Source organism: Macrotis lagotis, chromosome 2 (assembly GCF_037893015.1).
Source record: "Macrotis lagotis isolate mMagLag1 chromosome 2, bilby.v1.9.chrom.fasta, whole genome shotgun sequence".
Lineage (NCBI taxonomy): Eukaryota > Metazoa > Chordata > Mammalia > Peramelemorphia > Peramelidae > Macrotis > Macrotis lagotis.
In genome coordinates this window covers 214,158,350-214,171,714 of record NC_133659.1, presented here as the reverse complement: position 1 = coordinate 214,171,714, position 13,365 = coordinate 214,158,350, and the positions used below count along the sequence as shown (strand labels likewise).

Sequence of the window (13,365 nt, the reverse complement as noted above, 5' to 3'; positions counted from 1 at the left end):
CAGAGGAAAGTCCACATTCAAGACTGGAGCCGGGAGAGGAATGAAGATATGCCCCACACATCTGGGTACTTTCTTTAAATTAGAGGTAAAATTCCACACTCTCTGATACAATTCTTTTAAGACCTTTTTTTTAAAAAACTTACCTGCAAAAATATATTGCTAATATGCATGGTGAAGTGGATTATGTGAAAAATGTATGCAATTGCACATATTAAAAGAAGAATCAGGAAGTTCAAGGGAACATCTACCAGTGCCTGTCCACACCAGTACGCTGAAGGGTAAAGGCCTGAAATTCTTAGCTGGGCTTGAGCTTTTATCTAATTTAAAAAAAAAAAGTACAAGAGGGACAAAGTGACATTGAAATGTAAGATTTTTTATTAAAACTAAATGACAAAAAAATTAAGAATACATACATTTAACATATCTTGCAGTTAATAAGTCAAATTATTTAATTAAAATAAGGAAAGTAAATCTGTCCTGACAGGTACAATATCACTAGGATGTAATGGAATGGAACTCATATTTGGAATATTACTTTGCAAGGATTTTCCCTATTCAAAAGGGACAGAAGAAATAAAAGGGATAGAGAAGAATTATATTTTAGCAATGACACAGAGAAAAGTGCAAAATAACTGCTGTAGTAGATAGGGCACCAATTTGGAATTAGTATATTGTTTTTGTTTTAGTTGTATCTTACTCTTCATTATCCCTTTTGGGGTTTTCTTGGCAAAGATACTGGAATGGTTTCCTATTTCCTTTTCCAATGCTCTTTATAGATAAGACAAACAAGTCTGAGTGATTTGACCAGAGTTACACAGTTATTAAGTATCTGAGACCGGATTTGAACACTAGAAGATAAATCTTCCTGACTCTAAGCCTGGCATTCTATCCACTGCACCACTTAGCTGCCCAAGATCAGTAAGATTTAGGTTCAAAACCTAGTCCAGACCAGATGGTTTATCATCAGATCAGATGTGTGACCTTGAGCACATTGCTTAACCTTGTTTGCTCCACTTTCCTTTAAAAATGAGGGGATTAGGGGCAGCTAGGTGGCCTAGTGGATAAAGCACCAGCCCTGGAGTCAGGAGTACCCGGGTTCAAATCCGGTCTCAGACACTTAATAATGACCTAGCTGTGTGGCCTTGGGCAAGCCACTGAACCCCGTTTGCCTTGCAAAAGCCTAAAAAAAATGAGGGGATTGAACTCAATTGCCTATCCAATCCCTTTCAGTTCTAAATTTATAATACTATGCCCCTAACAATTTCCAAAAAGGAACAATTAGTTGTTGAAATTAAAATCATGAAAATCTTGAGGAAACTGACCACTTTTCCTTTGAATTAATTATAAATAAAGGAAAAGTCAAAGTGGTCTGATGAACATCTTAGATTTTAGAAGGGCATATTTCAAAGGGCTCAGAGAAAGGAGAGGGTATATTTTTTGCCCTAAAATTTTGCAAGCAAAGTTGTCTTTAAGGGGAATTAAAAGCTTTTAAGAATAGAATTGGTATGATGTGTAAGTTATTCATATTAGTAATAGTTATTATTATTTAAAGTCTTGAGGTTTTTTTTTAAGAGATTGATATGAATTGATAGTCAATCCATTGCCCAACTAAAATTTTTAAAAATGTTGAAGCAAGGCAGGAAGTAACAAAGAATGAATTTAAAAGAAGTCCTGGAACAAATGGGGTTCCAATTTTCTAATGTCTAAAGTGCAAATATAATAATGTGTGTATTTCTTATCTTCTGAGATTGCTCCACTGTTATATTGAATATGTGTTGGAATCTTATTAATAACATTAGACAACTATGCTGAACAATTCATGCCAATTTTTTTTATTACCATCTCTTCATCTTTATCAGTTTCTCATATATTCTGTCAATAATACTGCATTTGCTTGAAGGAATATTTAATTTTTTTGGATTGTATTTATGGGAAATTTTTTTCCTTTATCCCATTAAATTTTTTCTTTTTTTTGCCTTCCCATGTCCACTTAGAACTTCTATGTTAATAATGTTTATTATTTTGATACCTCTCTGGCTGACATCTTCCTCCAGACATATCTATCAAGATTAATTACTCCATATCTCTCTTCTATGTCAAAACAATATGATGCACAATGAGCTCTCTCACTTGTTTCAAACAATATTAAATACCTACTAGGGCAAAATATACTTTGGAATCGAATTAATGATATTCATGGAAACAAGTACATTGCTCAAGGATGAAATCAGTACACACATATGCATACATACATACAGTCCACCTTCAATTATGTAAATAACTTCAATGACTTTTTCTTACTTTGTAATCAATTATGCTGCTCATTGCAAAATAAGGAGAAATACTGGTTGTTGCCAATATAAAGAACATTTTTGATTTTGAAGGAATCACTGAGAAGTGCACAGCACTCTGAAAGAAAGACGAGGAAATGTCAGTCAAAGCAATATAAAAAGTAAAATAGAAAATTATGACTACTGATAATGCAAATTTTCTGCAGTCAGTGAAGCACTCAAGCTAAAAATGTTAACGCAATCTTTAATCATAAAGTCATATGGAGCACAAACTCTAATAGGTCTAAACTGGAAAGTATTTGCAAATGGGTGGTATATTGTTTGAGCCTAGTTTCAGAGAGATTACTAGCAGGTTGCCAGAAAGGTGATAAACTTCTCAGGCATAGTTCCTTTTGAAGACTTGCTACTAGTTACAAAGGTGTTATCTGGATTAGTAGAGAGAGTAGCTTCTATATACTACATGTATCTATTGTGTCTGGCTCTTCATGAACTCATTTGGAATTTTCCTGGCAAAGATACTGTCATTTCCTTCTCCAACTCATTTTACATACAAGATAGTGAGGTGAATAGGATTAAGTGACTTGCACAAGGACACAAAGTTTGTCTGAGACCAAATTGGAACTTAACAAAGATGCATCTTCCTGACTCCAAAATCAGTGCTTAATAAGTGATGCTTAGATTATCAAAATATTCTGGGTTAGCTGGGAGCATTACAGTGTAGGGATGATATAGGGAGGTTAGATCTAGAGCTGGACAAGACCTTAGCTGTTAATGCAAATCTTGCCTCAGCCACAAGCTATGTGATCCTGGCCAAGTCACTTAACCCTTTTTGTTTCAGCTTGCTCATCTGTGAAATGAACTAGAGAAGGAAATGGCAAACCAATTCACTATCTTTGCCAATAAAGCCATAAATGAGGTCATGAAGAGTTGTACAGAACTGAAAATGGCTGAAAAACTCCTATCCACTCATTTTGTACTTAAGAAAACTGAAGCTTCTCAAGATTAAGTGATTTGCCCAAATTACTGTTGCACAGTAACAAATGGCCAGAGCTGATTTGAACATAATTCCCATGACTTCAAGTTCTCCTTTTTCCTTTGAGAAGATAAATGGCATAGTGTCAGTGGAAAGAGTATCAGCTTGGGAATCAAAAAACCTAAGTTCAAATATAATCTCTGAAGTTTACTATCTGTGTGACCTTAGACAAATCATTTAATTTCCTTGAGTTTTACTTTTCTAATTTGTGATGAGATCAGACTAGATAGCTTCTGAGGTTCCTTCTACTCTGGATCCAGTGGAGAACAAAAGGTGAGGTAAATTGTTGGTTATATCTTGGAGGAAGTTCTTGTTTGGGTAATAGTTGGATTAGATGATCGAGATTGCTTCTACCTCAGAAATTCTGAGACATTGTTTTATTTGTGACTTTAAGCAACTCACTTAAGATTGTTGTGCTTCAGTTCCTTTAATGTAAAATGAGAAGAATAAACTAGATGATCTCTGAAGTTCTTTCTACATATAGATCATCTAGTCTTAGGGTCCTTGGTTATTGAGTCTGTTTCTTACTTGTGAATTGAGACAAGACCAGATGGTCTCTATGTTCTCTCTAGGGCTAAAATTCTTCTGTAAGTCTAAGTCATTAAAAAAAGTATTCTTACAATATACTCAGTATTCTTAGTGTAATGAGGTTGAAAAGTAATATAGGTCTCAAAAATTTTCTATTAATTAAAAAATAATAAAAATGATTTTGGTATAGAAAATAACAAGCTCCAGTTTTCTGGGAAATAAATATTCTAATTCTAATACTAAGGAAGTATTTATTCTCTGAAAATGAATGATAATTGAACATTGACACACTTACAGAAGAAAATAGACTTTTCTTAGTGTGAATTTGCTTTGAGGAGTTCAACAGTACAAGTAGTCCATTGCTAACAATATCCATGAGGACAGGAAAGCAGTTCAGTCTCTTGGTGTTACATACAAGAGAAAACCTATAATCCTTAAGAACAAAACAAGTATAAGCTCAAAGTCATCAGAGAATCAATATAATCATTCAAATTGAAAATATGAAAAAATTACTTTAATTGTTAAGAATATGATCAATACTATAAGATAATGTCTAATTTTAGCATTTGCCCCATTTTCTGATTTTTATCTAGTTAGTATATTAAGAAATCAGAATTTTTGGAATAAACAGTAAATATTACTAATAGCCATTTAGTCATTTTTTGGTTTTGACTGACTATATTTGTCACTTAAATGGATTTTATTGTTAACATCCAGAAGTCAATAAACAAGTCTAGAGTATTTCCCATAACTAAGATTCAAAAGAAAGCAAAATTAGGCTTCAGAATGAGATAATACCACCATTTATCTCTATTTTCCAAGGATAGAAAATATTGATGTGATTTTTTTCTGGTAAAAATTGAAAAAGCATATCAATAATTTTCAAAGTCAGATTTTTGTCACTATGTAATAAATTATTATGAATAATTATATGTTATTTTATTGTTCAGAAATTTAATTATCCTTACCTTAAAAATAGCAATCAAGAAATAAGCTCATGAGGTTGGAGATAAAACATAGTTTTCATTCTTTTGGTAAATAACAAAATGATTATATTTTATCTCCTATTGTGATAGAATTTTATTAATTTTAGTGACACTGAAATTGTCATTTTTCTTGATAACAAATATATATATATATATATATATATATATGCATATAATTTTACTTTTCCTGTTAGAATGAATACTTGAAGTGTTCCATAATTATGGACTTTCTATGACAACACAATATATATAAAACTTTTTGGCTCTTGAGGGTTACTTTTGAATTTACATATATTATATATATATATGTATAGAATTTTTTTCAAAAATTGATAGAATATTCTAGGTCAGAAGTGAGCAAAGTCACTTATCCCTGTTTACCTCAGTTTTCTCCTCTGTAAAATGAGCTGGAGTAAGAAAAAAGCAAACCACTGCAGTATCTCTGCCAAGAAAACCCCAAAATGAGGTCACAAAGAGATACTATTGAAATGACTGAACAACAGATTAGTCTGGAAAGATCTGCAAAGCACTTTACAAATAGTGGCTTATTTTACCTTCATAACCACCCTGGGAGGTAGGTGCTTTATTTTTCTTATTTTAATGGAGGCAGGCAGTGATTAAATGATTTGCCAGGGTCATATAGCTAGTCAGTGTATGAGATAGGTTTGGAACTCAGTCAAATATTCCTGACTCTACCTCCATCAACTATCTGTCTCATTAGTAACTGTTTATTGATTGATTTTCATGTTCATATATAACACAAATATCAAAGGTATAAAAGCATAATCTTTTATTTTATTGGGAGTTCAGTCAATGAAGTTAATGGATAGCTTCTCCCCAAAAATTAAAAAATGTTTCATTTAGAAAAAATATTTCATTAGTCAAGATTGTGAAGATTACTTTTGATTCTAAAACAAGCTAATAGAACTTTCTAACAACAGATATATGTAAAATAATGAGAATAGCCAGCTTATTAGACAGAATATAAACAACTTTTTGATAAAAATCTGGGAATAGAGATCAACTTACCTCCTTTTTGCCTGATACTATTATGGCTCCATTGTAGGAAAGGTCAGATGTTACATTTCTTTTTTCAAAGTCATCCACTTCCAAAACTATATTCTGTTGCTTCAGAGAATTTATAAAATCATCAATGTTTGATTCTAATAAATAGTTAAGAAGAAGAAACCAAGAAATCATTAAAATTTGTTTTCTTAAAAACTCAATTTTAGACATCCCATATTGAAGTATGAAGTTCTGTTTTTATTTATGATGGCAAAAATGATATGTAAGGGCAGCTAGGTGAAGCAGTAGATAAAGCACTGGCTTTGGAGAGGATAGGAGTTTGAATCCAGCCTCAGACACTTGCCACGTATTAGCTGTGTGACCTTGGCCAAGTCACTTAACCCTGACTGCCTCATATCCAGGGCCATCTTCTGTCATACTGATTTATATCTGATCACTGGACTCTAGAGGAGAAAGTGAAGCTGGTGACTTAGCACAGCATCCCCCTCACTCAAATCCAATTCATGTGCTCATCATGGCATTACCTCCCTGATGTTGTGGTCTTCTCCAAGAATGAAGAGCAAACACAATCATCAGCAAAAATGACAGTGTAAGTTTGCAACAGAATCAACTAAAATATCATGGGATAGGTTTCTTGAATCTTAAAAAAAATTGTTTAACTTTTAGAGAGATGAAAAAATTATCAAATCAACATAGGCTTCTTTTTTATGATTTTTTTTTCACTTAATAGTATTTCATTTTTTCCAATTACATGTAAAGGTAGTTTTCAGCATTCATTTTTATAATGTTTTGAGTACCAAATTTTTCTCTTTCTCCACTTCTGCTCCTCCATCTCAAAGACAGAAACAATCTGATATAGTTATGTTAAACTTGTTTCCACATTGCTCATGCTGTAAAAGAAGACTCAGAACAAATGAGAAAAATCACAAGAGAGAAAAAATAAACACAAAAAGGTGAAAATAGTACACTTTGATCTTCATTCAGACTCCATTAGTTCTTTCCTTGGATGTGAATAGAATTTTTCATCATACATCTTGAAATTGTCTTGATGATTTTTTTAAAGAAATTTTCTGTCTCCAAATAACTTATGGGTTTAAAATTACATATTAAAAAACCTCATATGACCCACTCTAACAGTGAAACAATCTTTTCAGTTGTCTACTTGTCTACTTTATCCCACATTTTGTTTCAAAATTTAGCATCTGTCAAAAATCTTTTTCCAACATATAGTTTTATTTTTATAATATGAGATAATTTAATGCAACTTCTTTTCTGTGGAAGCTTTACTCAACTTTAACCCTTCCTGTAATCCTCTTCTTAGGATATATTCTCTTAGAAATCACCCCAGACTATAGACATATTCCTTATACCCTCCTCCCACAAAGTGTCTTTTAGCTTTCTGACAGAGATTAGGACTTTTTATTTCTAAGGACCACTGGTGGGCTTCCATTCATTGGTAGTCACAAGATAATTTAAGGAAAGCCAAAAAATGTTGAGCCCACCATAGGGAAATGAAGAAAGGCAGGGATGAGAATCAAACAAGGTGGACAATCATGTGTTGTTTGTGATATACTTTATTATGGGAGGGAAAATTCATGTAGATTAAGTCAGTGGTCAAAGTAGTTTCCCTGTATAATTAAATCTACAAGGCTTTGGGGAAAAATATTGAGCTTTTTTTAAAAATCAAAAATATTTTTTAGTTTTTTAAAATCTAAAATAGAAAGAAATTAAACTTTATGATTGGGAGCAATGTGGATGTTCAACAAAAGGGAAATGACTAAATTGGAGTGTCTGAATGTCCTGGCATATTTCTGTGCTGTCAATAAATATTTGCCAAGCACCTACACTTTACACTTTTATTAAGCACTGCAAATACAAAAAAATTGCAAAGGACAGTCCCTGCTTTCAAGGTACTCAGTCTAAAGGTAGATACAATATGCGAATGACTATGTAAAAACAAACTATATAGATAACAAATTGCAAATCATCAGTAGTGGTAAGATACTAGAATTAAGGGATATGGGAAAAATATAGAAGATGGGATTTTAGTTGTGACCAGAAAGAAGCAGGGATGTCAGGAGGTGAAAATGATGAGGGAATGCATTCTAGGCATAGGAGATAATCAGTAAAAACAGAAATGATGGATACAGAAAATTATAAGACAGATGGATTAATTCAAAGTGAAGTAAACAGAACCAGGAAAAACAATATATACCATATATATATATATATATATATATATATATATGTGTGTGTGTGTGTGTGTATATATATATGTATATATATATATGTATATATATATATATATATATATATATATATAATGCTTACAAAACCACAAATTCAATGGAAAGAATAACCACCACAACAAGCAAAATCAAATGTTGTGATATTATGACAAAACTTGGTGCCAAAGAAGATAAAATAAAATATGTTTTATTACTTCTTTTCAGTAGTAGACTACAGTTATAAAATACAGTCAATAATTTTTTGATTTTTAGCTAATGATGAGTTTTTTCTCTTCCCCCCCTTTATTATAAAAGATAAATATGGGGAAGGGGTGAGGCCTACATGGAAAATGTAGGTGATATAAAAAAGTCAATAAAATTTTAAAAAGAGAAAATAGCATATATACATACATATATATTTATGAATAAGTTAACAGAGGTGCTCCCATTTATTCACTTGTAATGCATATTATGAAATATTTAAGTTTATGTGTGCCCAGTTAAATGACTTCATAAGTTTAATTGTCTAATGTTTTACAAACTAATTCTAACAAAGTAAATAATAGACTTAGAAAAGTTCCTGCAAAGAAACCATAGATTAAAGATAATACTAATTGTGGGAGTATTAGCAAAAAAGAAAATGGTAGAACTGAAATGTAATGGAGGAAATCCTAGATTGAATGTTTGAATTTCCCAGCTCCCAGTATGAGTTCTTTGCCAATCCCATTATGAGATAAAAACAATGATGATATAGTCAACCAAAAATCCTGAAATCATCAAGAAGATTATTTGAAAAAGGGATTGACATCTCTATCATTAATGATCAACCTTTCCTTCCCAGTGGACATTGTACCTTAAGATAAAAGCAAATGACAACATGACATTATTTAGTGAGAAATTTAAAAACAAAGCTTATAATTCCCAAGTAATTGTGTCTTCTAGAGAAACTTTCATATCTGTTCATTTAAATTTGGAAAAAAAATTTTCTGACCAATTTTAAAAAGCCTTCTGTTTGAAAAGCTTATGTGGGTTTTCAACCTATTGTTAAATATATATTTATGTTAAATATATTTAATAGTATATTTTAAACATAATATATAATTATATCATATATTATATAAATATATAAATTTATTATACTATTATAATACATACAACGTAACTAATGTTTTAATATGTAATTAGTTATGTATAATATATACATATATTATATATATACAGTTTGGAAGCAAAATGGATAGAATGCTATACTTGGAACCAGGAATATCTGAATTTAAATCCTGCCTCATACTTAGAGGGTAGATCATATAGTCTCTAAGAGCTTTAGTTTCCTTATCTGTAAAATGAAGCTAATAATAAACATTAATCTCATTGGTTGTTATTGTGAGATCAAATGACTGAACACATATAAAGTGTTTTGCAAGCCTAAAAGTGCTATATAAATGGTGAGTATTCTTCTCCTCCTCCTCCTCATTTTTCTCCTCCTCCTTCTTCCTCTTCTGCTATTGTTACTATTACTATCATTATTTCTGCTATTCTGAATAATTTGCAAGAACAAATGTTTGACTTCAAGGAAGATAAACCATTGTTATTTAAAATTTCAACAAAAAGATTGGAATATGAGTATCACAATTTACTAAATTCAATCCAGCAATGCATATCTTCCATTTGGACATAACTATTTTTTTTTTTTTTAGTTTTTGCAAGACAATGGGGTTAAGTGGCTTGCCTAAGCCCACACAGCTAGATAATTATTAAGTGTCTGAGGTCACATTTGAAGTCAGGTACTCCTGACTCCAGGGCCGGTGCTCTATCTACTGCACCACCTAGCTGCCACTGGACTTAAGTATTTTTTGTAAGATGTCTTTTTCAGTTATGACAATCAGTCAATCAACAAGTGCTTACCATGTATCCTGAATTGTACTGAGCTATAGGTTTAAAATGAAAAAAGTAAAAACACTTCTTGATTTGAAGGAGCATATATTCTAACAGAGATATACACATACACATGCACACACATATAAGTATAAATAAGATAAATATGGATCAAATAGAAGATAACTTAAAATAATAGGACACACATAATTGAAGAAATAAAGACCTCTTGCAGAAAGTACCACTTGAGCTGAATTTCAAAAGAAGCCAGTAATTATAAAAGAGGGTTGGCAGGAGAAAGACCATTAGGCCTGGGACTCAATCAGTGAATAGGTACAGAATCAAGAAATGAAGTTTCATATAAAGGATGATGGTAGTATTTGTCCTTTTTTCCTCAAAGAAGACCATGACATCAGCGAGGTGATGCCATGATATGCACATGAATTGTGTTTGAATGAAGGGGTGCCTGTGCTAAATCATAAGCCGCACTTTCTCCTCCAGAGTTATCTGGGTCTAATGACTATTTATGAATCAGGAGGACTAGAGACCTTTCTGGTTGTGAGGCAACAAGGATTAAGTGACCTACTCAAGGTTACACTGTATTAAAAGTATCAAAAGTCTAAACCAGATTTGAATTCAAGTCCTCCTGACTCCAGGGTTGATGTTTGATCTATTGTACCACCCAGCTAACCTTATGTAAGGAACAAGTAAGTCAGAATGTTTGGAATAGTATAAAGAAGGCAAAGTGTTAAAATACTGCAAAGAAAAGGTGAAAAGTGAAAAGCTTTACATGCTAAATGGGGGAGTTTATATTTGATCCTATTTTTTTTTATTACAGAGAGCCATTGGAATTTATTAAGTAGAAGTATGCAGAGAGTGACAAGATAAGACCTTTGCTTTTTGGAAAATTATATTGGAAACTCTGGTGAGGACAGATTGGACATAGGAGACACAGGACAAGGAGACTAAGAGTTTTCAGCAATAGTTCAGGGATAGATGGTAAACAAGTAAAGAAAACTGAACTTGGGAGTTAGCCCTTTAACTGATCACATCACAAAGTGTTAAACTATGATTTCAAAAATAATAAATTATATTCAATATTTCATTAACTGCTGTTGAAGACTTTAATACCACTTATAAAAATTTTAAATTATAATATTATTTATTTCACATTTTCATCCTATTCAGTTTATATTTTGAATATTTGAATAACAGTATATATATATATATCTATACATCAATATGTTAGAATAAAATTATATCAATAATTTCCAATTAATACAACTATATTGGCATCTCAGTATAGCAGGATATGAGTATATAACTATAATAACAATAACAGCAAACTTTTATGCAAAGCCTGCAATGTACCAGACACTTAATAATTATTCTTTCATTTGGTCCTAACAACACCCAGTTATGTAGATAATATTATTATTCCCATTTTACAGATGAGGAAACTGGGGCAAATCGAAGTTAAGTGACTTGCCCAGAGTCACATGTACATAATTTACATGTAATATGCACATATATTTTTCTATTAATTCTTTATGTACTTTCTAAAGTACAAAATAGGGGGAAAATGAAAGAAAGTTTAAATAAATCATGTGAATTTAAAAATTTTTTGTATATTAACAGTATAAAAAGCCTTCTCAATAAAGTCTAACCATAGGAAAAATACCATTGTATAATGGATAGAGAGATGGCTTTAGAGACAGATTTAGTGTCAGTTCTCACATCTGATGCATACTGACTTTATTAACTTGGAAGAATTATTTAACTTCTTGGTGCTCTGAGGTCACAAGTCACAGAGAAGGTGCATATTTTCATGAATATAGCAAATTTTGTCATCAGGACTTCCTGGTACCAATGAAAACACATGTCCTCTCCCTAAATATTTATATATATTATTTTGTGTGTAAGAGCATCTATTTTATTGAAAGAGTGTATAATCACCTTTGGTTTAGAAAAATATATCTGCATAATGGGGATTTGAAAAAGATATCTTTAAAACTAGAAATGATCCACTTTAAAATGTTAATGCAAAAAAAGTTAATGCAATTCTTTTCACCTGTGCTGTTGACAATTAATAGATTGCTGAGAGGAATTTGTGGCTGCTGTCCAGGAGAGAGAAAATACATATCAGGAGAAAATCTCAAAGTAATATGGTGATCAAGTTTTTGACGTATGAAAAGCTCAATAATAATAGGTATAACAGTCACCATCAATAACAGAAATCTAGAAAGAAAAAACACCACATGTTAGTATAATTTCGGTTTTTCTCTATTGGGTTTCTGACAAGAAAAAAAAAACAAAGTAAGGCAAATTAATGCTTGCATACTACAACATCTTTCTCCAAAGGGTTATTAGATACATGACAAAGTGTTTATCAATCTTTCTACACACACACACACACACACACACACACACACACACACACACTAAAGTCATCCAAAGAAAATAATGATAGTAATGACAAAAATCTGTACAAATTTGAAGTGATTTACAAATAGTAGGAAACAAATTAATTCAGGGTATAAAAGCCTACATGAAATCATTTTATATATATATATATATATGTATATATATATGAATAAAAACATTTTTTATTTCAAGATATTCTATGGTAAACATATAGCTACAGAGAAATTAGACAGTAAAAGAATCTTAGAAGTAGGAGACATATATAAGGAAATATTCAGGAGCATTTTTTTATAGAACCAAAACCCTTTGAAATTTTTTGCATCTACTACTGTTATTACATTGTTTCTTAAGAAGTAGGCTACTGAACAATTAATAAGCAAATGTTTCCAGGAGTTTTGTATTTTTTTTTTCAATAAAGCAAGCTTTTATTAAATACCAATTTTGTTTTCTCCACTCCCTTGATTTCCTTTTACCCTGGCCCTTAACCACTTGAAAAAGGTTCTCTTTTTCTCTTCCAGTTTAAATTTTTTAAAAATTTATTTTATTTAAGGCAATGGGGTTAAGTGACTTGCCCAAGGTCACACAGCTTGGTAATTATTAAGTGTGTGAGACCAGATTTGAACTCAGGTCCTCCTGGCTCCAAGGGCAGTGCTCTATCCACTGTGCCACGTAGTTGTCCCCTCTATCCCAGTGTAGAAAGAAATTTATTAGGTTGGTAAAGGAGGAAAGTGGGAAGAAGATACCCTCCTTCAGTTGAAGAGGGAACCGTATATAGAGCTTCAGAAATTTCCTGCAGTCATCCAGCTTCCCTGTGAGATGGTCTCTGATGTCAGTCAATCAGCGTGATGACAGATTTTTACCAACATATCATCATGAGAAAAATCGGTCTGAATAAATCTCAGGGGACTTAAACTTATAGAAGGTAACAAATGCACTATAATCATGAGTATCACAAATATCACAATCCCATGCTT

The 13,365-nt window shown here is 31.8% G+C and overlaps 1 protein-coding gene across 4 annotated transcripts in view; it reads right to left on the bottom strand.

The window, feature by feature from the left end:
• The window catches only part of LOC141514162 (ATP-binding cassette sub-family A member 10-like), a 122,937-nt gene that overhangs the window by 33,766 nt on the left and 75,806 nt on the right, over window positions 1–13,365 (bottom strand). For all 4 annotated transcript variants that reach the window (XM_074224707.1, XM_074224705.1, XM_074224706.1 and 1 more), the window contains 5 exons: window positions 12,039–12,205; window positions 5,868–6,001; window positions 4,148–4,285; window positions 2,302–2,409; window positions 144–317 (listed from right to left, as the gene is read on the bottom strand). In XM_074224707.1, coding sequence (XP_074080808.1) covers window positions 144–317; window positions 2,302–2,409; window positions 4,148–4,285; window positions 5,868–6,001; window positions 12,039–12,205 — 721 coding nt within the window. The remainder of the gene's footprint in view (window positions 1–143; window positions 318–2,301; window positions 2,410–4,147; window positions 4,286–5,867; window positions 6,002–12,038; window positions 12,206–13,365) is intronic.